Source organism: Neoarius graeffei, chromosome 16, assembly GCF_027579695.1.
Source record: "Neoarius graeffei isolate fNeoGra1 chromosome 16, fNeoGra1.pri, whole genome shotgun sequence".
In the NCBI taxonomy this organism is placed as follows: Eukaryota; Metazoa; Chordata; class Actinopteri; order Siluriformes; family Ariidae; genus Neoarius; species Neoarius graeffei.
This window is the reverse complement of record NC_083584.1, coordinates 50,201,595-50,224,741: the sequence shown is the minus strand read 5'-3', so window position 1 is coordinate 50,224,741 and position 23,147 is coordinate 50,201,595. Positions and strand designations below refer to the sequence as shown.

Genomic DNA, 23,147 nt, shown 5'->3' with positions numbered 1-23,147 from the left:
CAAATAAGAGCACACAGCCTCCCTATCGCAAGAACTGTCTCAGTCAGATTGATTTATCTAATTTATCTAGTCTTCTCCTTCTCCTTTACTGGGGAGACAAAAAGGGTCCTCGCCTCTCTTCTACACCTGAAAAAAAAAACAACACACAGAAGTGAATCTTGCAGAAACTGTTTCCATGAAAAGAGACAAGAAGATGGACATCTTGTAAATTCCTGTCACTGCCTCTCTAAAAAGACCACAGGTAGGTTTTCACCTCATAATGGAAAGAACCTTGCGCTATCCAACTCAGTTCATTTTATTAGATAGCGATCCACAAGAGAGGGGGCTGATGCATTTCTCCTGCGAAGCAGGATGAACTCCTGGACCCCTGCCACTTGCTAATTTCCCAGCCTCCGTCGCCATGGTGATGATAGCATGTTCATGGCAAGATCGGTTGGCATCACGGAGAACCTTGGGAGTACCCCCCACCCCACCCCCATCGCCTCCAGCTAACCCCCCACTCCTCATCAACCATCCAAACACCCACCCCACCCCTAGCATCATCCAATCTGCTCTGCCCTTCTGACTCCAAAAGGAAGTGCAGGAATGAACATTTCTCTTATTCTCACTGCATCCTTCTTTCTCATTATTTACCTAGACTGTCCACAGAGGCCTGGTGATGCTTTATTAATGTCGTCACAGCAGGTGTTTGACTTCACTCCCAGTTCATTATGGGAAGGTGGTGCTGAAAGAAACCTTAAGATGCTGAAAAGAGTTGGGTTATTAGCCATTTTTAATGTATCTACTTGCCTGTCTTAACATTGGAAAGAAAAACAACAAGGAAATAAAGCAACACTAATGGAATATTACATTTTAAAGGAAAATCATATGATTTTAGAAATATTTACTGATATGACTTGATACTTGAGACCTGATATGAGGATTCTGAATGCAGATTAAATTTTGCCCTGGAAGTCTCTGTACTTTTATTCACAGCAGTCTAAACTGTTAGATTGATCAGCCATCAGCAGGCGTACTTTTAAACCTGCCTTTCTTCAGATTTAATATTCACATCCGTTATACTTTCTGCACTAACATGTAACCCTTATTGCTTAAACAATCGATATCATTGAACCATTGCTCTCAGTTCCCAGAGGAATTTTTGGAAAAATCGTTTTGGAAAGAAAGTACAAGAAAAGGTCTTGATGATTACTGATAATCCTGATGATCCCATGAGGTCTACCAATCAATTTAGCATTGTCATTTAAAAATGCAATGGTTTAACCAACAGAAGGAAAAAAACCAACCAACAAGTCTTTCTGTGTGAAGTTCATAACACCCCAAGAGCATTTGAGCAGTAGCACCCTGCTTTTAATGATGACTGAGTTTGGATGACATACACATACATTTTAATGCTATGGCTGATCAGTGTGTGTGTATGTTCTATCCGCAGTCACTGGATTTGAGCAATCACGCGCTCTGATTGGCTACTCTACTACTAGGCTATCAGCTCATATACTGTGAGTAGAGAAAAACAAAATGGCAGAGTGTGTCGCTGAACAAACTGAGGACGAAATAAAAACTCTACTCGAAAACAAAACCCTCAAAAATTACAAAAAGCAACAAAATATGGAATAAAAGTATTTGATGGTAAAAACGTATCTTTTTTTATTTTCAAGAATTATTATTACAGCATTTTTCACAAATTGCTACTGTCATTTTGCCAGTTTGTTTACATTCTAAGTGGAAATGATTTTGTTGAACATTTTGTACAAAGTTTTTATTTATCAAATTTGCAAAAAATAAAAATAAAAATGCTCTGTTTCTCAAAATCCAGTGAATGTGGATAGAATAAAACAGTTATTCCACTCAATCTCATTGTACATGGCTTATAGCCAACTCCATGCTATGCACCTCGTCGGCTAGCAGCTCATGCATGACTCGATTTCGTGGAATAACTGTTTTTTATATATATATACACAGTACAGCAACAGTAATCATGGAGATGCTTGGACACAAGGTGGGCTCAGGACATAACAAACAGTATCCACCATGGAAGAGACGATTAGAGGCCAAGATAAAGGCAGCAAGGAGAGAAGTTAGCCAGCTAGCTGAACTACAGAAAGGGAACATGGTGAATAAAGGGGCGCCCAGGAAGTACAACTCACTCTCCATACCAGAGGCACTCGAAACTGCCAAACAGCGACTAACAGCTCTGGCCACCCGGTTGAGGAGATACACCAAGGAAGGAGAGGCCAGGAGAATAAACAAGCTGTTCTCCACTGAACCAGCCAAGGTGTACTCTCAATGGCAGGGGAACAACAACCGGTCAGACCCACCAAGAGCTGAGGTGGAAAAATACTGGAAAGACATATGGGAAAGAAAGGCATCACACAACACCGATGCCCAATGGTTAGTGGACCTAAGAGCTGACCACAGCAACCTCCCAGAACAAGAACCAGTAACCATCTCAATGGCAGACGTCCAAGAAAGAGTGTCAAAGATGAAGAGCTGGACAGCACCAGGCCCCGATATGATCCATACGTACTGGCTGAAGAAGCTAACTGCACTCCATGAACGCCTAGCAGCACAGATGAACCAGCTGCTGAGGGATGGAACCCACCCAGAATGGCTAACCCAAGGCAGGACAGTCCTAATCATGAAGGACCCCCAGAAGGGACCCATCCCATCCAACTACCGGCCAATTACCTGTCTCTGCACAACATGGAAGGCCCTGTCAGGCATCATTGCGGCAAAAATGAGTAAGCATGTGGCTCAATACATGAGCGAGGCACAGAAAGGAATTGGCAGTAACACCAGAGGAGCCAAGCACCAGCTACTGGCCGATAGAACAGTCGCCCGAGACTGTAAGAAGAGACAGACCAACCTGTGCACTGCCTGGATTGACTACAAGAAAGCCTACGACTCAATGCCACACACATGGATACTGGAATGTCTGGAACTGTATAAGATCAACAGGAACCTAAGGACCTTCATACAGAACTCAATGGAAATGTGGAAGACAACCCTAGAGGCCAACTCAAAACCCATTGCCCAAGTCAACATCAAGTGCGGCATATACCAAGGAGATGCGCTATCACCACTGCTGTTCTGCATAGGCCTGAACCCCCTCAGTCAGATCATCACGAAGAGCGGCTACGGGTACCGATTCCGTAGTGGGGCAACAATCAGCCACCTGCTCTACATGGATGACATCAAGCTGTATGCCAGGAACGAGCGAGAAATAGACTCGCTGATCCACACCACCCGGATCTACAGCGATGACATAGGGATGTCATTCGGATTGGACAAGTGTGGCCGGATGGTCTCAAAGAGAGGCAAGATGATCCGGACTGAAGGGATTGACCTACCAGAGGGCAACATAGGTGATATCCAAGACAGCTACAAGTACCTTGGCATCCCACAGGCTAATGGAAACCATGAAGAGGCCACAAGGAAGTCAACCACAGCCAAATACCTCCAGAGAGTAAGGCAGGTCCTGAAAAGTCAGCTGAATGGTAAAAACAAGGTCCAAGCCATCAACATGTACGCACTACCAGTCATCAGATACCCTGCTGGTATCATAAACTGGCCAAAGGAGGAGATAGAAGCCACAGATATCAAGACTAGAAAGCTCCTCACCATGCATGGAGGGTTCCACCCCAAGTCCAGCACCCTGAGACTATACACTAAGCGGAAAGAGGGAGGCCGAGGGCTAGTGAGCGTCAAGACCACGGTCCAGGATGAAACATCGAAAATCCGAGAATACATCAGAAAGATGGCCCCAAAGGATGAACTGCTAAGTGAATGTCTCAGGCAGCAGAACCCTGATGAGAGTGCAGAGGAGGAGGAGGAACAGACAACCTGGAGAGACAAACCCCTACATGGCATGTACCACCGTCAGATAGAGGAAGTGGCTGATATCAAGAAATCCTACCAGTGGCTGGATAATGCAGGACTGACAGACAGCACAGAGGCACTAATCATGGCAGCACAAGAACAGGCCATAAGCACAAGAGCCATAGAGGCCAGGATCTACCAGAGTAGATCAGACCCAAGATGCAGACTGTGCAAAGAAGCCCCTGAAACAGTCCAGCACATAGTAGCAGGGTGTAAGATGCTAGCTGGATCAGCATACATGGAGAGGCACAACCAAGTGGCTGGGATAGTATACAGGAACATCTGCAACCAGTATGGAATAGAAATACCCAAGTCCCAATGGGCCATACCACAGAAGGTGGCTGAGAACAACAGGGCCAAGATTCTGTGGGACTTCAGCTTCCAGACTGACAAACAGATCCTGGCTAACCAACCGGACATAGTGGTGGTGGACAAAGAGCAGAAGAGGGTGGTGGTGATAGATGTGGCGATCCCAGCTGACGCCAACATCAGGAAGAAGGAACATGAGAAACTTGAGAAGTATCAAGGGTTGAAAGAGCAGCTGGAACGGATGTGGAAGGTCAAGGGTTGCGTGGTCCCCGTGGTAGTGGGGGCACTTGGGGCAGTAACCCCCAAACTGGGAGAGTGGCTCCAGCAAATCCCAGGAACAACATCTGAAGCCTCAGTCCAGAAGAGCGCAGTCCTAGGAACATCGAAGATACTGCGCAGAACCCTCAAACTCCCAGGCCTCTGGTAGAGGACCTGAGCTTGAGGATGACATGGATACCACCCCCCCGCCGGGGGTGAGAAGGAGATTTTTTTTTTATATATATATACACAACCCCGATTCCAAAAAAGTTGGGACAAAGTACAAATTGTAAATAAAAACAGAATGCAATGATGTGAAAGTTTCAAAATTCCATATTTTATTCAGAATAGAACATAGATGACATATCAAATGTTTAAACTGAGAAAATGTATCATTCAAAGAGAAAAATTACGTGATTTTTAAATTTCATGACAACAACACATCTCAAAAAAGTTGGGACAAGGCCATGTTTACCACTGTGAGACATCCCCTTTTCTCTTTACAACAGTCTGTAAACGTCTGGGGACTGAGGAGACAAGTTGCTCAAGTTTAGGGATAGGAATGTTAACCCATTCTAGTCTAATGTAGGATTCTAGTTGCTCAACTGTCTTAGATCTTTTTTGTCGTATCTTCCGTTTTATGATGCGCCAAATGTTTTCTATGGGTGAAAGATCTGGACTGCAGGCTGGCCAGTTCAGTACCCAGACCCTTCTTCTACGCAGCCATGATGCTGTAATTGATGCAGTATGTGGTTTGGCATTGTCATGTTGGAAAATGCAAGGTCTTCCCTGAAAGAGACGTCGTCTGGATGGGAGCATATGTTGCTCTAGAACCTGGATATACCTTTCAGCATTGATGGTGTCTTTCCAGATGTGTAAGCTGCCCATGCCACACGCACTAATGCAACCCCATACCATCAGAGATGCAGGCTTCTGAACTGAGCGCTGATAACAACTTGGGTCGTCCTTCTCCTCTTTAGTCCGAATGACACGGCGTCCCTGATTTCCATAAAGAACTTCAAATTTTGATTCGTCTGACCACAGAACAGTTTTCCACTTTGCCACAGTCCATTTTAAATGAGCCTTGGCCCAGAGAAGACGTCTGCGCTTCTGGATCATGTTTAGATACGGCTTCTTCTTTGAACTATAGAGTTTTAGCTGGCAACGGCGGATGGCACAGTGAATTGTGTTCACAGATAATGTTCTCTGGAAATATTCCTGAGCCCATTTTGTGATTTCCAATACAGAAGCATGCCTGTATGTGATGCAGTGCCGTCTAAGGGCCCGAAGATCACGGGCACCCAGTATGGTTTTCCGGCCTTGACCCTTACGCACAGAGATTCTTCCAGATTCTCTGAATCTTTTGATGATATTATGCACTGTAGATGATGATATGTTCGAACTCTTTGCAATTTTACACTGTCAAACTCCTTTCTGATATTGCTCCACTATTTGTCGGTGCAGAATTAGGGGGATTGGTGATCCTCTTCCCATCTTTACTTCAGAGAGCCGCTGCCACTCCAAGATGCTCTTTTTATACCCAGTCATGTTAATGACCTATTGCCAATTGACCTAATGAGTTGCAATTTGGTCCTCCAGCTGTTCCTTTTTTGTACCTTTAACTTTTCCAGCCTCTTATTGCCCCTGTCCCAACTTTTTTGAGATGTGTTGCTGTCATGAAATTTCAAATGAGCCAATATTTGGCATGAAATTTCAAAATGTCTCACTTTTGACATTTGATATGTTGTCTATGTTCTATTGTGAATACAATATCAGTTTTTGAGATTTGTAAATTATTGCATTCCGTTTTTATTTACAATTTGTACTTTGACCCAACTTTTTTGGAATTGGGGTTGTATATATATATATATATATATATATATATATATATATATATATATATATATATATATATCCCCTCCTAGAACTGCCACCTTATTGTGGTGGAGGGGTTTGTGTGCTTGAATGATCCTAGGAGCTATGTTGTCGGGGGCATTATGCCCCTGTTAGGGTTTCCCAAGGCAGACAGGTCCTAGGTGACAGGCCAGACCAAGAGCAGTTCACCAAAAACCCCCTATGGAGAAAAAATCCAGGACCGTGACGTCGCCTGGTAGGACGCAGCCGGGGCCCCACCCTGGAGCCAGGCCCGGGGTTGGGGCTCGTATGCGAGCGCTTGGTGGCCGGGCCTTTGCCCATGGGGCCCGGCCGGGCTCAGCCCGAAGAGGTGACGTGGGCCCGACCTCCTGTGGGTTCACCACCCACAGAGGTAGCAGTAGGGGTTTGGTGCAGTGTGGATTGGGTGGCAGTCGAAGGCAGGGGCCTCGACGACCTGATCCCCGGACACAGCGGCTGGCTGTTGGGATATGGAATGTCACTTCGCTGGGGGGGAAAGAGCCTGAGCTTGTGCGGGAGGTTGAGAGGTACCGGCTAGAGATAGTTGGGCTCACCTCCACGCACAGCTTGGGCTCTGGAACCCAGCTCCTCGAGAGGGGCTGGACTTTCCACTTCTCTGGAGTCGCCCGTGGTGAGCGGCGGCGGGCTGGTGTGGGCTTGCTTATAGCTCCCCAGCTCAGCCGCCATGTGTTGGAGTTTACCCCAGTGAACGAGAGGGTCGCCTCTCTGCGCCTTCGGATTGGGGAGAGGGCTCTTGCTGTTGTTTGTGCCTACGGGCCAAATAGCAGTATAGAGTATCCAGCCTTCTTGGAGTCCCTGGGAGAGGTACTGAGGGGTGCTCAGACTGGGGACTCCATTGTGCTACTGGGGGACTTCAATGCTCACATGGGCGACGACAGTGACACCTGGAGGGGCGTGGTTGGGAGGAACGGCCTCCCCGATCTGAACCCGAGTGGTGTTTTGTTATTGGACTTCTGTGCTAGTCACGGTTTGTCCATAACGAACACCATGTTCGAGCATAGGGGTGTCCATAAGTGCACGTGGCACCAGGACACCTTAGGTCGGAGGTCGATGATCGACTTTGTAGTCGTTTCATCTGATCTCCGGCCCTATGTCTTGGACACTCGGGTGAAGAGAGGGGCTGAGCTGTCAACTGATCACCACCTGGTGGTGAGTTGGATCCGCTGGTGGAGGAGGAAGCTGGACAGACTTGGCAGGCCCAAACGTATGGTGAGGGTCTGCTGGGAACGTCTGGCCGAGCACTCTGTTGGGGAGGTCTTTAACTCCCACCTCCGGGAGAGCTTTTCCCAGCTTCCGAGGGAGGCGGGGGACATTGAGTCTGAGTGGACCATGTTCTCTACCTCCATTGTGGACGCAGCTGTTTGGAGCTGTGGCCGCAAGGTCTCCGGTGCCTGTCGTGGCGGCAATCCCCGAACCCGATGGTGGACACCGGAAGTAAGGGATGCCGTCAAGCTGAAGAAGGAGTCCTATCGGGCCATGTTGACCTCCGGGACTCCTGAGGCAGCCGACGGGTATCGGCAGGCCAGGCGTGCTGCAGCTCGGGCAGTTGCGGAGGCAAAAACTCGGAACTGGGAGGAGTTCGGGGAGGCCATGGAGAAGGACTATTGGTCGGCCTCGAAGAAATTCTGGCAAACCGTCCGGCGCCTCAGGAGGGGGAAGCAGTACTCTGCCAACACTGTTTACAGTGCGGGTGGGGAGCTGTTGACCTCGACTGGGGACATTGCACAGGCAGGCAAATGGTTTTGAACCACATACATATATAACGACACCACATGCAATTTGCATGTGATTTTATTTTTTATTTTTTGGTAAAACTCATTTTTTTCATAATGCAACATTTTCATATATTTTTAATATAGTGTACTAATACTTTTATCCCAAGCAATTTAAAAAAATAATTAACATATTTGTTTATGCTTATGAATATATGGTTTTTCTAAATATGTATAAGTACAAAGCAAAAAAACACATGATCTGTGTAAATATAAAGTGGATATATGTCCTGGATGTACAGTACTGTCTTAGCAAAAATCTTAAGCACCCTACATTTTTTTCATACAATCTTTGTTATAGATTTCTGTTTTATGACTTCTATATTATCGAGTCAGTACAAAAACATTTTAGAGTCCAAACATTCGGGGGGGTCCAGCACAAAATTAAATGTTACAGGGGAAAAAAAAAAAAAGTTTGTATCTGAGCAGCATATTACATAATAATATGTATGCCACTTAGCCACTTTTCAGATGAAAAAAGAAAACATAATGAAGGCTGCTGGGTTTTGGCACAAAATGAAGAAGCGAGTGTGACAGTCAAAGTGTCCAGAAGAACTGTGGCTGGTTCTGTAAGATGCTCAGTAAAACCTACAGCTCATTTCCTTATCAAACTGCACTCACTGTACCTGAGACTACTATTTTCTTTAAGCAAAGGGTCGTCTCACACCAAATATTCACTTTGTTTCATTTATTATGGCTTACTGATTACTGTTTATAGTATTTTTTTAATGTTGAAACATTTCATTTCATTATTATTTAAGCCATTTTTGGTCTACAGCATTTCTTTACATGTGCCTAAGACTTTTGCACAGTACTATACATTAAATAACCAATAATAATTATAATAACCCTGGGGCGGCACGGTGGTGTAGCGGTTAGCACTGTCGCCTCACAGCAAGAAGGTCCGGGTTCGAGCCCCGTGGCCGGCGAGGGCCTTTCTGTGTGGAGTTTGCATGTTCTCCCCGTGTCCGCGTGGGTTTCCTCCGGGTGCTCTGGTTTCCCTCACAGTCCAAAGACATGCAGGTTAGGTTAACTGGTGACTCTAAATTGACCATAGGTGTGAATGTGAGTGTGAATGGTTGTCTGTGTCTATGTGTCAGCCCTGTGATGACCTGGCGACTTGTCCAGGGTGTACCCCGCCTTTCGCCCGTAGTCAGCTGGGATAGGCTCCAGCTTGCCTGTGACCCTGTAGAACAGGATAAAGCGGCTAGAGATAATGAGATGAGATAATAACCCTTTGATGCAAAACATATGCACACCCCTTCTAATGCACAACATGGGTCAAAAATGACCCGCATTCATTTTCCAGGTTATTTCATGCTGACTGAGTTTTTCTTTGCTCTATCTTTTGAAATCAATTTATTTTATGATTGAATATTCCAAGTATTCTTTAAATATCTTGTTTTTAATTACCACAAATCATTAATTTAATTTTTTCTTTCCTACTTTATGAACAAAAATACTTTTTATATTACTACACATAGGTCATCCAAGTGTGATTTAAAATTAAATGTCTTAATACTATAATAATAATTTGTTTCAAGTAATTACTTTAGCAGTGAATGGGGCCAGTTATTTATTTATTAACTATGTAGTTAGCTAAGCCAACTACAATAAAATTAGCTAACTAAAGTAGAATATGTCAACAGCTAGGTACCGTAGCTAATAGTAATTACTTGTAACTTTCTGACAAGTAATCTACTCACTCTCAAGGTAACCTAAACATAATCAATTTTTTTCTAAGGTAATGTTAGAACAATTGAAAAACATTACTTACGTGTATTAGATGGGCAAAGGGCGCTGTGCTGAGCTGCGAAATGTCTGACACAAGCACAATTCACAGTTCCCACCAAACGCTGTAGTAAATGCATGCGGGTCGGTTCTGACCCATGTGTGTAAACTTGATGTAGAATTACAAAAGCTGTGCTTGTTCATAACTTAAGAAAGGAAAAATAAAAATGATGATTTGTGCTAAACAAAAACAAGATATTTACTGCATATTTGGAAAAGTAAATGACAAAATGAATTTTTTTTCAAAAGTATATCATAGAAACACTCAGCCACACATGAAATAACCTGGAAAATGAATGCAGGTCGTTTTTGACCCATGTTGTGCATTAGAAGGGTAGTGATACAAAAAGGATTTTTATCCAAAAAGTAAGAAAGGAAAAAATAAAATAAGGATGTATGATGATCAAAAACAAGTTAATTGAGGAATACCTTGAATACTGAATGATGGAATTAATTTATTGCAAAGATATAGAAGATAAAAACTCAGCCGGGTCACTTTTGACCCATGTTTTGCATCAAAGGGTTAAGTGTCTGAACTTTTATTTTTTTCTTGATCCCATATTGAGGAGAGTTTCTTTACAAATGATTACATGAGGGCTCTATGGATTATTGTTGTTCTTCAGGATGGAACAAGTCACACAAGTGACCAGAACACATGCACACGCATCCACACTTTAGAGCTCAGGCCCCTTGCATGTTGCTAGGAAACAGACTCTCCCCATGAAGCCAATTCATTCTTATTATGTGTTTTGATTTATATATTTTGATTATTCAGTAGATATTACGTGTGTGTGTGTGTGTGTGTGTGTGTGTGTGTGTGTGTGTGTGTAGAGTGTAAATGTGTAATGTAGGTGATTATTAATATAAGCTATGCGTGAGCTCTCGAGCTCTCTCCCTCACACACACACACACACACACACACACACACACACACACACACACACACACACACACACACACACAAATCTGTGTGTGTAAAAGCAGGGCTGAGCTTCAGATGGAGTGCACAAATTGAGGTTTGTACTTATAAGTGTACCTTCTGATATTAAATGTTAAGTGTGCACTAACCATTCTTTGATCTGGGCAACATTTGGAGAAAATTATTTATGTCGGTTATTACAGAAAATTAAATACTTGCCCAAACAACAGGAAATAAAATTTCAAAGGAATTAATTTCCTGTGGATCCTGTAGAGCTGCACCGCACACTGTCTGTGATTTAAATTATTTCTAAGTCTGGGCTCAAGCCGCTTGTCACATCGTCATCATCTCTCCATACAGATCGACTTAAAACCATAAATATGCTGACTTTTCCCTTTCACTGGGTTTATATCTTGTCTTGCATCACAGATCTAAGAGCTCACTTTCCTGAGGCCAGGTCTGAGATCTGACTTTATTATACGGTTCTTGTACGGTATTTATATTATAGGAAACCATCAGGTCAGCTCTCACATGCACACATGAATTAACTCTAAATACAGCACTTTGTTCCAGCACATACAATATCTTAGCCTTTATTCAGCTTTGTGCTTATTCTAGTGAAGAAACAGGAATGCCGTGTGTAAATTAGTTTTATTCTGAAATGGCCGTCCCAATTCATCCAGCATGCAGAACCGAAGAAAGATGGCTTGCTATTTTAGGAAGCAATAAAAAGGCACAAATGCTGTTAAGGGCTGTTTAATTAAACTGTAATTAGGGACACATGAACTGATTCTAAAAAAAAAAAAAAAACAACCAAAAACTAACCAGTCCTGGGGCTTCCAATGAGATTTACCCTTTATGTAAGCCCATTAATTATCAGCCCTACATGAATTAAATAAGGTGTTTAAAGCAGAGCAAAGTACAACAGCATATTAGGAGCACTGTAGGCAAAAATAAATAAATTCATTCATTTATTCATTAAAATACAAAGCTGAGGGATGGGGCAATATTCCAAGGGGAAAAAAAAACTCAGATTTTCCAAGATTAAAGTCATGAATTTATTAGAAAAACCTCGGATATTCTCTGAGATTATAAAGTCTTAAATTTGTGAGGGAAAAAAATGTATAAAAAAAGTTACAAATTTACAAGAAAAAAACTTGGATATTCTCTAAGACAACAATCACATGCTTCCTGGCTGCAGTGCATTCTGGGAAATGTAGTTGAAAATCTCTTTGCAATTTACTCTTTTATATTGCGCAATCGAGGAGGAAACACTGCATTTCCTATTCTTGGATTTCAGTCACGGGACTTTTCTTAGCGATTTCACTTCTGATAAAACAGCTGGTGGTCTAGCAAAGCAAAACGGCTGCCGTAGTGCAAACAACTATCGATAATTTATCAGAGTATGCTCGTAATCTAGAAGCCACTTTTCGCTTTATATATATTCAGAAGATTGCTATGTGCAATGGAGTAGCCCCCTACAGTCTGGGAAAGAAGAATTTGTCATACGATTTCAAAAACTACCCTTCAGTCGAGTTCCCCGACATCTCGAACTATCTGGTGTTACAGACATCCTTCTACACCGCAAAACAGATGAAAGTGTGGAAGAGTATGGAAGCTTACAACTTTTTTGTATGTGGCTGGGTAAAGGACCTCAGTATCAAGTCACTGCCGAATGAATCCTGTATTGTTTTTGCCCGTGTAAGTATGGGGTTTTTTAAGCTTTTCGTTCACGTCTTTACAACGAAGCACTGCAAACAACAGTTTGCTTGATTCTGACTTGTGTTGGCTCTTATCTCTCAGGTAAATCATTCACAAAGATCATCAGAAACCCTTTTAAAGACCTGGATCTTAGTTAAGCGAGACGGAGAAGTGATCACGGCGCATTGTAACTGTACGGCTGGGGAAGAATTTTGTCGCGACTTTCATGCATATGGACTTTGTGAGGAGTAAACAAAGAAACAGCTGGGGACTTTAGCGCTCCGTGACTAAAAAAAGTACTATAAAATAACGACACATAGCAAGAAAAGTACTTGGAAAACACTAAGGCCATAGCTGAGAGGGAAATACAAACCTTTCACCAAGTGATCGCTGCAAACTCGAGCATGCTTCGACTCGGCTCCCTTCAATTTCAGTGAGGGGTTCAAAAGCCACCTTTCTCGACGTCTTTTTGTGAAATCCTGTGTTCGGTCACCCTTTTTTATTAGTTCACGGGGAACCCTGAAGAAACTTTTATCAGTTTCACAGTTTGATGATTCAAATGACCTAAAACAACACAAGCGTAAGGCATTTTTCATGCGAGCAATGCACCTTCTCCGTACAAACGCTTTGTCAACTGAGCTTTGGTAGACCACCAGCTAAAGTTTTGAATAACTAATGAGGCGGATGTGACGTCACGTGAAACCCAGCAATAACTCTCGGCTCAGCTCTTTCACAGTAACAGAGATTTGGGCAAATAAGAAAAATACACACAATCAAAGTAACGGAAAATTTCTCCTGCACAATAATTATGCATTTATAAACAGCTGAGACAAAAAAAGAAAGGACATGGATTTTTTTTTTAAAGAAAAAAAATACCTGTGCAGTTTATACATTCATCTCCTATTACATCCAGGAAGTCCAACAATCACATGTTTACTGGCTTCCTGGCTGCAGTGCATTCTAGGAAATGTAGCTGAACATTCCTTTCTTTTATATTCAGCGATCAAGGAGGAAAGACTGCATGTCCTATCCCTCTCAGCTCAGCTATGGCATCTGTTGTGTGATGACATTGAGCCAAACTTGCATCTGACCTTTAGTCAGTTTTTTTCTTCTCACAATGTAAATCCCTCCTTCAGTTATGTAATGCACAAAATCCACTATATTTCCAAGTTGTTGTTTTTTTCTCATAAATTTGTGGGGTTTTAATCAGAATTTCTGAGTTGTTGTTTTTTTTTCCTTGGAAATGTATGACTTTATTATCTTGGGCAATATCCAAGTTTTTTTTTCTCACACATTTACAACTCATAAATTTTATCTTTTTATTTTATTTATTTATTTATTTATTATTTTTTTTTTTACCTACAATGGCCATAACACAGCATCACAGAAAAGAGATCCCTAGGACTGGGATTGAAAACAAGTTCAGTAAGGTCAAATTTTCATTAGCATAACTTCCTGTCTCTTATTATTAAAGGGAAATGCAACATAAATCATGGAGGTATCATCATCATCATCATCATCATCATCATCATCATTTATGATTGCCTACTTGTGTCTATACCTAATGAGGTGCTTTCCACATTTTAAAGCGGACATTTTATGAAAAACTCACTTTTTCAGTGCTTGTGCACATACATTTGGGTATCTGGATTGTCCACCAAACCACACACTCTTCTTCTTCTTCTTCTTCTTCTTCTTCCAATACAGTTCAGACCACTTTCTGGTGTATTATCAAACTGATACGTGGTGCGGGCAAGCCCTCCTTGTGCGGTAACAGAAAAAAAATCATAAAATCATTTATATTTACAATTAAAACATGTTGGCTTAGATGTTTAGCAGATTTTTATGCTGTGCAACTCATTCTTGAAGGTGGTGTTTGAGTTGCCTGCCATGACATGAGCTGGTAGACTGTTCCATGCAAGAACGGATGGTATCAGGGAAGAAGGAGTGTTGACATGCCTACGTTCTTGCATAGGGAACGAGGAATTACTGGTTATGTCCTCTCACTCTGAAATAAGACAACCAGTCATTCTTTTGTTCCACCTTTTTCAGAAAACCTCAGCTTCAACAACACGTTCAGATTTGTCTCCACTGACACAATGTCACAAGGAGAGTTCATTAGAATGATCCCGCCCCCTCATCTGAGTATCTCCACTCATGGCTGGAGAACTGTCTTTGTGAATGAATATTCATAAGGAAAGTGCGACCTGATTGGCTTCAGGAAGAGGAGGGTGGGGTGAGCAGTGTCTCATTATCATTTAAAGGAACAGAGAGTCAAATCAGCCGTTTAGACAGGGTGAGACGGGAGCTGTGGTGCTTTATCCTTATGGTATTTTGAGCAAAACATGTCACAGACATTTCATTAAGACCTCAGGGAACTGTGTCGACTTGTGAAAAAGGGATTTGATATATCACCTTTAATAATCCCTATATACTGTAATGTAGGAAACCTGTTCTCACTCTGATATGACAACCTGTTGACTTGTGTTTGTGGCAGCAGGGGTGTGGTCAAGTGCCGGTCTGTGACAGGAGGGCGGAGTCAGGGAAGGTAAGTGGCAGAATCACTACACCTGAGAGCAATTAACCTGTTTGTGTGTCTTCCCAGTGACCGCGCCCTATATAAGAAGGGAGACCGAGAGCGGAGGAGAGCTCTTCCTGACCCAGACGTGGAGAGTGTGTGTCTGAAAAGTCCACATTGATTGCTAGACTGAAAAGTGTAGAAATAAAAACATTCTGTCAAACCTTATCTCTGTCCTGCCGTCCTCTGTGCTCCACCCACCAACTCCGAACTGCCACAGTGGTGCCGAAACCTGGGATCTGGAGCACAGCAGCCTCACAGCCCCATGGAGTCCTCCCCGTTCGTGGAACTGGTCCACGCCCTCACCACGGCCCAGCAAAGCCAGCACCAGGCGCTCCTCACCCTCCGAAAGGAGCAAGAACAGCGGTTCAAGGCCCTGGTGTTGGCCCAACAAGAAGATCGACAGGCGTTCCGGCACCTCCTCGCGTCGGCGGGGTCCACCAGCGCTCCTACCGCGGGCCCGTCTCCCCTCACCGTCACCAAGATGGGCCTGCAGGACGACCCCAAGGCGTTCATCACGCTCTTCGAGCAAGTCGCCGAAGCCTCGGGGTGGCCGATGGAGCAGCGCGCGGCGCGCCTCCTCCCCCTGCTCATGGGAGAGGCACAGCTGGCCGCGCTACAGCTCCCCGCCGACCGCTGGCTGGCCTACGTGGACCTCCACCAGGCCGTCCTCCAGCGTGTGGGGCGCACCTCAGAACAGCAGCACCAGCGCTTCCGCGCGCTGCGCTTGGAGGAAGTCGGCCGGCCGTTCGCGTTTGGCCAGCAGCCCCGGGACGCCTGCTGGCGGTGGCTGAGGGCCAACAACCGCGACACCAAGGGAATCATCGACCAGGTGGTGCTGGAACAGTTCGTCGCTCGCTTGCCAGCAGGAACTGCGGAGTGGGTCCGGTGCCACTGCCCAGCGTCGCTGGATCAGGCAGTCGAGCTGGCGGAGGACCATTTGGCGGCTGTCCCGGCGGCAGGACAGCAGATGGCATCTTCTCTTCTCTCCTCTTCTCTCTCTCCCTCCTCCTGTGTCCCGTCCTCGCCCCATTCCCCTACCGCGGAGGCGGGGGCCGGCACCAGCCCAGCCGGCCTGCCGCACCCGCGGTGCCCTCCCATTTCTCCCTTCTGTGTCTGTCTCTCCCCCACCTCAGGTGAGTGAGCCCCAGATCACCAGTGCAGAGGGAAAGCCCGGGCCGGTTTGCTGGCGCTGCGGGGAGCCGGGCCACCTTCAACAGCAGTGCACGGCAATGGAAGTGGGCACGGTGGTTCGGATCCCTGACGCGCCAGGGCCGCCCTCGATCGGGCCGGAGCATATCGCATACCGGTGAGTATCCAAGGGGATACATATCAGGTGTTGGTGGATTCTGGTTGTAACCAGACCTCAATTCACCAAAGCCTGGTTCAAAACGAGGCATTGGGGGGAGCACAGGGGGTGAAGGTGTTGTGTGTGCACGGGGATGTTCACCACTACCCTTTGGTGTTGGTCCACATTATTTTCAGAGGGGAAAAATTTATAGTGAAGGTGGCGGTTAATCCTCGCCTTACCCACTCTTTAATTTTGGGGACTGATTGGCCGGGATTTCGGGGTTTAATGACACGCCTAGTAAAGAGTGGGTCCTGCCATTTGACAGGGGGAGGTCCCGGTGTCGCTTGGCGGGAGCAGCTGTCACAGAGCCATCTACGTCATCTCAGCGTCAGAGCGAGGAGCCGCCGGCTCCTCCTCTCTCTATTGGGGAATCCCTCGCGGATTTCCCATTAGAACAATCGTGAGACGAGACTCTGCGAAATGCGTTTGACCAAGTGAGAGTAATCGATGGTCAAATGCTCCAGCCGAACGCCACCCCGTCCTTCCCCTACTTCGCAATTATGAAGGATAGGTTATACCGAGTGACGCAGGACACTCAAACTAAAGAGCGAGTCACGCAGCTTTTAATTCCGAAGAGCCGCCGGGAATTGGTATTCCAGGCGGCTCACTTTAATCCCATGGCTGGACACTTAGGGCAGGATAAAACACTAGCCCGAATAATGGCCCGATTCTATTGGCCGGGGATTCACGGCGATGTTCATAGGTGGTGTACGGCATGCCGCAAATGCCAGTTAGTGAATCCAGCGGCCATTCCAAAAGCGCCTTTGCGCCCCCTTCCATTAATTGAGACCCCGTTTGAGAGAATTGGGATGGATCTCGTCGGGCCATTAGATCGGTCAGCATGAGGGTACCGCTTTATATTAGTTCTGGTGGACTATGCAACGCGATACCCGGAAGCAGTGCTTCTGCGCAATATCTCAGCATGCAGTATTGCAGAGGCGCTCTTCCGCGTCATCTCCCGAGTTGGAATCCCGAAAGAGATTCTGACTGATCAAGGCACTACGTTTATGTCACGGACACTGCGCAAACTGTATGGGTTATTGGGGATTAAGCCGATCCGCACCAGCGTGTATCACCCACAAACGGACGGTTTAGTGGAACGGTTCAACCGCACCCTCAAAAATATTATTAAAAAATTTGTAAGTGAGGACGCACATAATTGGGATAAGTGGCTCAAGCCCTTGTTGTTCTCAGTGCGAGAGGTCCCCCAAGCCTCCATGGGGTTCTCCCCATTCGAATTATTATATGGGCGTAAGCCGCGCGGCATCCTAGACGTGCTGTGGGAAAATTGAGAGAAGGGACCTTCACAAAGCAAAAACGAAATTCAATACGTTATGGACCTGCGCGCAAAACTCCACACGCTCACCCACCTAACTCAGGAGAATTTGCGGCAGGCCCAGGAATGGCAAGCCCGCCTGTACAACAAGGGTACGCGCCTTAGAGAGTTCACTCCAGGAGATAAGGTACTCGTACTGCTGCCCACGTCGAGCTCCAAATTGATCGCCAAGTGGCAAGGACCCTTTGAGGTCGCATGGCGAGTCAGGGACGTCGACTATGAGGTGAGGCGAACGGACAGGGGTGGGGCGCTACAGATTTACCACCTCAATCTGCTTAAACTCTGGAACGAGGAGGTCCCTGTGGCATTGGTGTCGGTAGTTCAGGAGAAGGCGGAGCTGGGGCCGGAGGTTCAAAAAGGGGCATTGGCATCACGTACCTCTCCGGTCCCCTGTGGAGACCACCTCTCCCTGACCCAACTCATGGAGGTCGCCCAGTTGCAGACCGAGTTTTCGGATGTGTTCTCGCCCCTGCCCGGTCGCACTAACCTCATAGAGCACCACATAGAGACGCCCCCGGGGGTGGTAGTGCGTAGCCGCCCTTACAGGCTACCCGAACACAAAAAAAAGGTGATTCGGGAAGAACTTCAGACCATGCTCGAAATGGGCAGTGACTGGAGCAGCCCGGTGGTCTTGGTACCCAAGGCTGACGGGTCGGTCCGGTTCTGTGTGGACTATAGAAAAGTCAACGCGGTGTCTAAATTCGACACGTACCCAATGCCTCGTATTGACGAGCTGCTCGATCGACTAGGCACGGCTCGCTTTTATTCGACACTGGATTTAACGAAGGGATATTGGCAGATCCCCTTGACTCCACTATCCCGAGAAAAAAACGGTCTTTTCCACACCGTTTGGTTTACACCAATTCGTCACACTTCCGTTTGGGCTGTTTGGGGCGCCCGCTATGTTTCAGCGGCTGATGGACCGGGTCCTCCGCCCCCACGCCACCTATGCAGCCGCCTATCTTGATGACATCATCATATATAGTAATGACTGGCCGAGGCACCTTGAACACCTAAGGGCCGTCCTTAGGTCGCTGAGGCGAGCGGGTCTCACAGCCAACCCAAAGAAGTGTGCGATTGGGTGGGTGGAAGTACGGTATCTGGGCTTCCACTTGGGCAACAGGCAGGTGCGTCCCCAAATTAACAAGACCTCAGCAATTGTGGCCTGCCCGAGGCCCAAGACCAAAAAGGGGGTGAGACAGTTCCTGGGGCTGGCTGGCTATTATCATAGGTTTATACCTAATTATTCAGACGTCACCAGCCCGCTGACTGATCTCACTAAAAAGGGGGCACCAGATCTGGTCCAGTGGACGGAGCAATGCCAGCGGGCTTTTTCTGAGGTAAAGGCTGCACTGTGTGGGGGGCCACTATTACACTCCCCTGACTTTTCTCTCCCTTTTATGTTGCAGACCGATGCGTCGGACAGAGGGCTGGGGGCAGTTTTGTCCCAGGAGGTGGAGGGGGAGGACCGCCCCATCCTGTACATTAGCAGGAAGCTGTCAGTGCGTGAGGGGCGCTACAGCACTATCGAGAAAGAGTGTCTGGCGATCAAGTGGGCAGTCCTCGCCCTCCACTACTACCTGCTGGGGCGCCCTTTCACCCTCTGTTCGGACCATGCGCCCCTCCAGTGGCTCCACCGCATGAAGGATGCCAACGCGCGGATCACCCGTTGGTATCTGGCACTCCAACCCTTCAATTTTAAGGTGGTCCACAGGCCGGGGGCGCAGATGGTCATGGTGGACTTCCTCTCCCGTCAAGGGGGGGGGGGAGTCGGCTGCAGCCCAGACGGCCACCCGGCCTGAGTCGGGCGGTGGGGGTATGTGGCAGCGGAGACGTGGTCAAGCGCCGGTCTGTGACAGGAGGGCAGAGTCAGGGAAGGTAAGTGGCAGAATCACTACACCTGAGAGCAATTAACCTGTTTGTGTATCTTCCCAGTGACCGCGCCCTATATAAGAAGGGAGAGCGAGAGCGGAGGAGAGCTCTTTCTGACCCAGACGCGGAGAGTGTGTGTCTGAAAAGTCCACATTGATTGCTAGACTGAAAAGTGTAGAAATACAAACATTCTGTCAAACCTTATCTCTGTCCTGCTGTCCTCTGTGCTCCACCCACCAACTCTGAACTGCCACAGTGTTCCAGTGCTAGAAATTTCAAAAGGTGTAACAACTGACCAGCAACTGCCCTCACCCACTCCCTAACCACACACACCACACACTACACACATACACACACACACACTCACACCACCACCAATCGACCAGATGGCAAATTGCCCAGTCAGGTTCTCGAGGTAAGTAATTTACTGTTGTGAAAGAAAAAATGATCAAAGCAAAACTTAAACAGGAGGGAAGAGAGAGAGAGAGCAAGAGAGAGAAGATAATGAATCTCCCTTACAATTTGCATACTACAGCCACTCTTCCTCCTGCCAGTGGTAAACATCTACATATAATCATTCCAAACATGGCTGCCAGGGCTCTGCACCTTCCCTAAGCTCAGCTCGGGGTCTTCCAGGCTGCACATTCTCTTAATTACATAATGTTAATATGCAAGCATCTGGGTCAGGACATTAAATTTCACTGGCACTAATGAAGGATGCAAGCAACCTTCTGAAAGTATAATGAAGACAATGATGTCACCTGCATCCTAATACCCTCGACTCTCCTTTGGTATAGGTTGCAACTTAAAAACAAAGTTAATCGATGTAAGAATAACCAATTTCAGCGTGATCTGCAGGAGGAATAATGATCCCTCGAATGAAAAATGAGGTTACGATAATCGCTGAATATCTGCAGTATTTAAAGGAGAACTGAAGTCGTTTTTAAACTTGCTTTATTTCTTAATTAACGTGTTATTCAATTACGTTTTCGGTTTTAGTAACCTTATATCGTGACTCGTATTGGCAACTAATTGCAATTAAATATTATACTTATCGGCCTATTCGGTTTTTAGCCATGTTGAATTTAGTTCGTTTGGCCCATGGCAGGCGTCGCTTATCCGCGCGATCTTCACGAGACTTGTGCAAGACTTCGAAACGTTAAGTGTCAGCCAGGTGTCAGTGCCGCCATTTAGAAAACTGTTTTCCAAACGAAATATTGCACAAAAACGAGTTTAAATGACGATTACTGCCTACTTTTTTTCAAACTTTCCTGATTGCTATCAAAACAAACAAAACTTCCGGCTTGATTATATCAGCATTCGAAAGAGGGCGCGCGCGTCTTTTGACAATGTTGGCAGATGTTGGTGACTTTGATTTCCGCTGTACGTTTTACTTCTGTCCTACGATGTCTCGCACAGGTCTCAACGAATCTCGTTTACAGCCATCGCTTTGACATATGGACTGATATATTACAGAGCATATTTCAAACACTCATAACTTGCTATAGCAGTGATAAAATAGCGATCAAAAATGCATTCCTATATTTAATAAAATGAGAGTAATAGAATTTTGATAATAAAAAATTTGCCTTCAGTTCCCCTTTAAGAGGACTACTTTTAAGACTCTAAAACATTTTTCAAAAGAAAAAGACTGTACACATATGCTGTACAAAAGAACTGCACCAAGGCAGAAGAGCAGTCATGCCAAACTCACAGACAGGAACAGACATTCACTACACATTTCTGCCAAGGTTTTAGAGCACGGAGCCAAGGTGAATGAAAATACACAAAATTAAACATGAAGTAATCACTTTTTTTTTTATTTGTAGTGAGCGTAATTCCTCCTTAACACACATAACAGGCATCATTAAAAAAAACAGATATCTTGTTTATAGGAGCACTTGCAATAAACAGGAAAAAAAAACATTCTTGGTTGCTATAGAAACCTCAAGGTTAATTTCACTTTACTTTCAGTACTGACACCAGCTGTGTTGAAAATGAAATAAATCAAGGCAGACGCAGACTGAGAGTGGCTGGAAATAAATAAATAAATAAATAAATAAATAAGAAATTGTTCCACCTGTTTGCTCAACAAATTGTTCTCATTTGCTGAAATGAACATAATCTCACCCAGATCCGGATTAGATTAATTATTTGTGTCTCTTTAAAAAAAAAAAACCTGAGAAATGTGTAACAGTGTCCACAACATGGTCCTGAGCCATTCACATCTTCACTTCTGCCCACAGAATAATGACGGTGTACGTTGTTTTGAATCGTAATGTCTCCGTAGGGAGAGCAAACTAAGGTGTGATGTTTTAAACTTCTTCCACTTTTTTGTTCCACTCAAACCCCGATGTGTTACGACTGTCTGCCCGAGCCTCCTGCAGCACATTTTCTTTTCTCCTCCATTTGTGCTATCTCGAAATGATCTGAAGATGAAAGATTAAAAAGATGTTGCTCACTCTCCCAACTTCTCCCTTAACAAGCTGCAAAACCAAATGTTATTTAATCTCTGCGAAAGCCTGTTTCTGCACGGTATTCAAAACATGAGTTCCTTTGAAATGTGCAACAGCGAGGTGTTGAAATTGAGTCACTCCCAGAGCATGAATACAGTCGAGGCCCAGTGGGCGTCTGTGAGGTCTGTGATTCACTGTCCGGCTCGCTGACAGTCATCCTGCCATCTGTTTTGATAGGTGGGGTAAAGTAAATACATCAGCGCAAACCCTGGCTATCAACAACAGTACGGTTTTGGGGAACTAGTGGATCGTCCTCTCTGTATGCATATGTATGGTGCAGACTCACCCGAAAGCGACCCTGTCAGATTTGTGTGGGAGTGTCGACGGGCCCGCGCTGGCAGGTGGAGGCTCCCTCCGGCTCCTCAGGGACTGGCTCCTCTGCACCTGCCTCAGCACACTGCTCTTTAGCTCCAGCAGCGTCGACATTTCTCATTCACCACCTGTGACAGAGACGGAGTCATATGAGTAGTATTTCTTTCTGCTTTTTTTTTTGTTGTTGTTGTTTTTGCTCATTTTGTTTCTTTCTCCAAATTGGAGGGAAACAAAAGCAATTAACCCAGTGTCCACCTCGCTGACCAACCTTTGGCTGTGCACGCAGAGAGTATAATGAATAATTACTGTAATCACAGCCTGCATCCAGTTCTGCATGCATTGTGTGCAGAGCTCGAGGAGAAATCCTGTGTGGTGTTAATTGACATTCGTGTGCCAGGCACATTTGTCTGTGCCACAGCGAGTGATCAGTGGTGTAAAGTTCAAAAGGCAGCAATTACGCACCACCTCCATTATGCTTGCAGATTTCTGACTAACCATTTCCAAATGTGGAGAGATGGAGTACGACACCAGTACACTCTTGTAACTCTGTGAATGTGTACACTTAGAAAAAAATATACTGAACTGTACCTTTCTATATCTACCTCAATAGAGTACACCATTTGTACCTGGACTATGTGA

At 45.5% G+C, this 23,147-nt stretch overlaps 1 protein-coding gene across 1 annotated transcript in view; it reads right to left on the bottom strand.

Moving 5' to 3' along the window:
* baiap3 (BAI1 associated protein 3) overlaps window positions 1-22,622 on the bottom strand; it is an 85,306-nt gene extending 62,684 nt beyond the window's left edge. Inside the window, exon 1 of the mRNA XM_060942258.1 lies at window positions 22,483-22,622. Coding sequence (XP_060798241.1) covers window positions 22,483-22,622 — 140 coding nt within the window. The remainder of the gene's footprint in view (window positions 1-22,482) is intronic.
* Window positions 22,623-23,147: the final 525 nt, after the last annotated feature.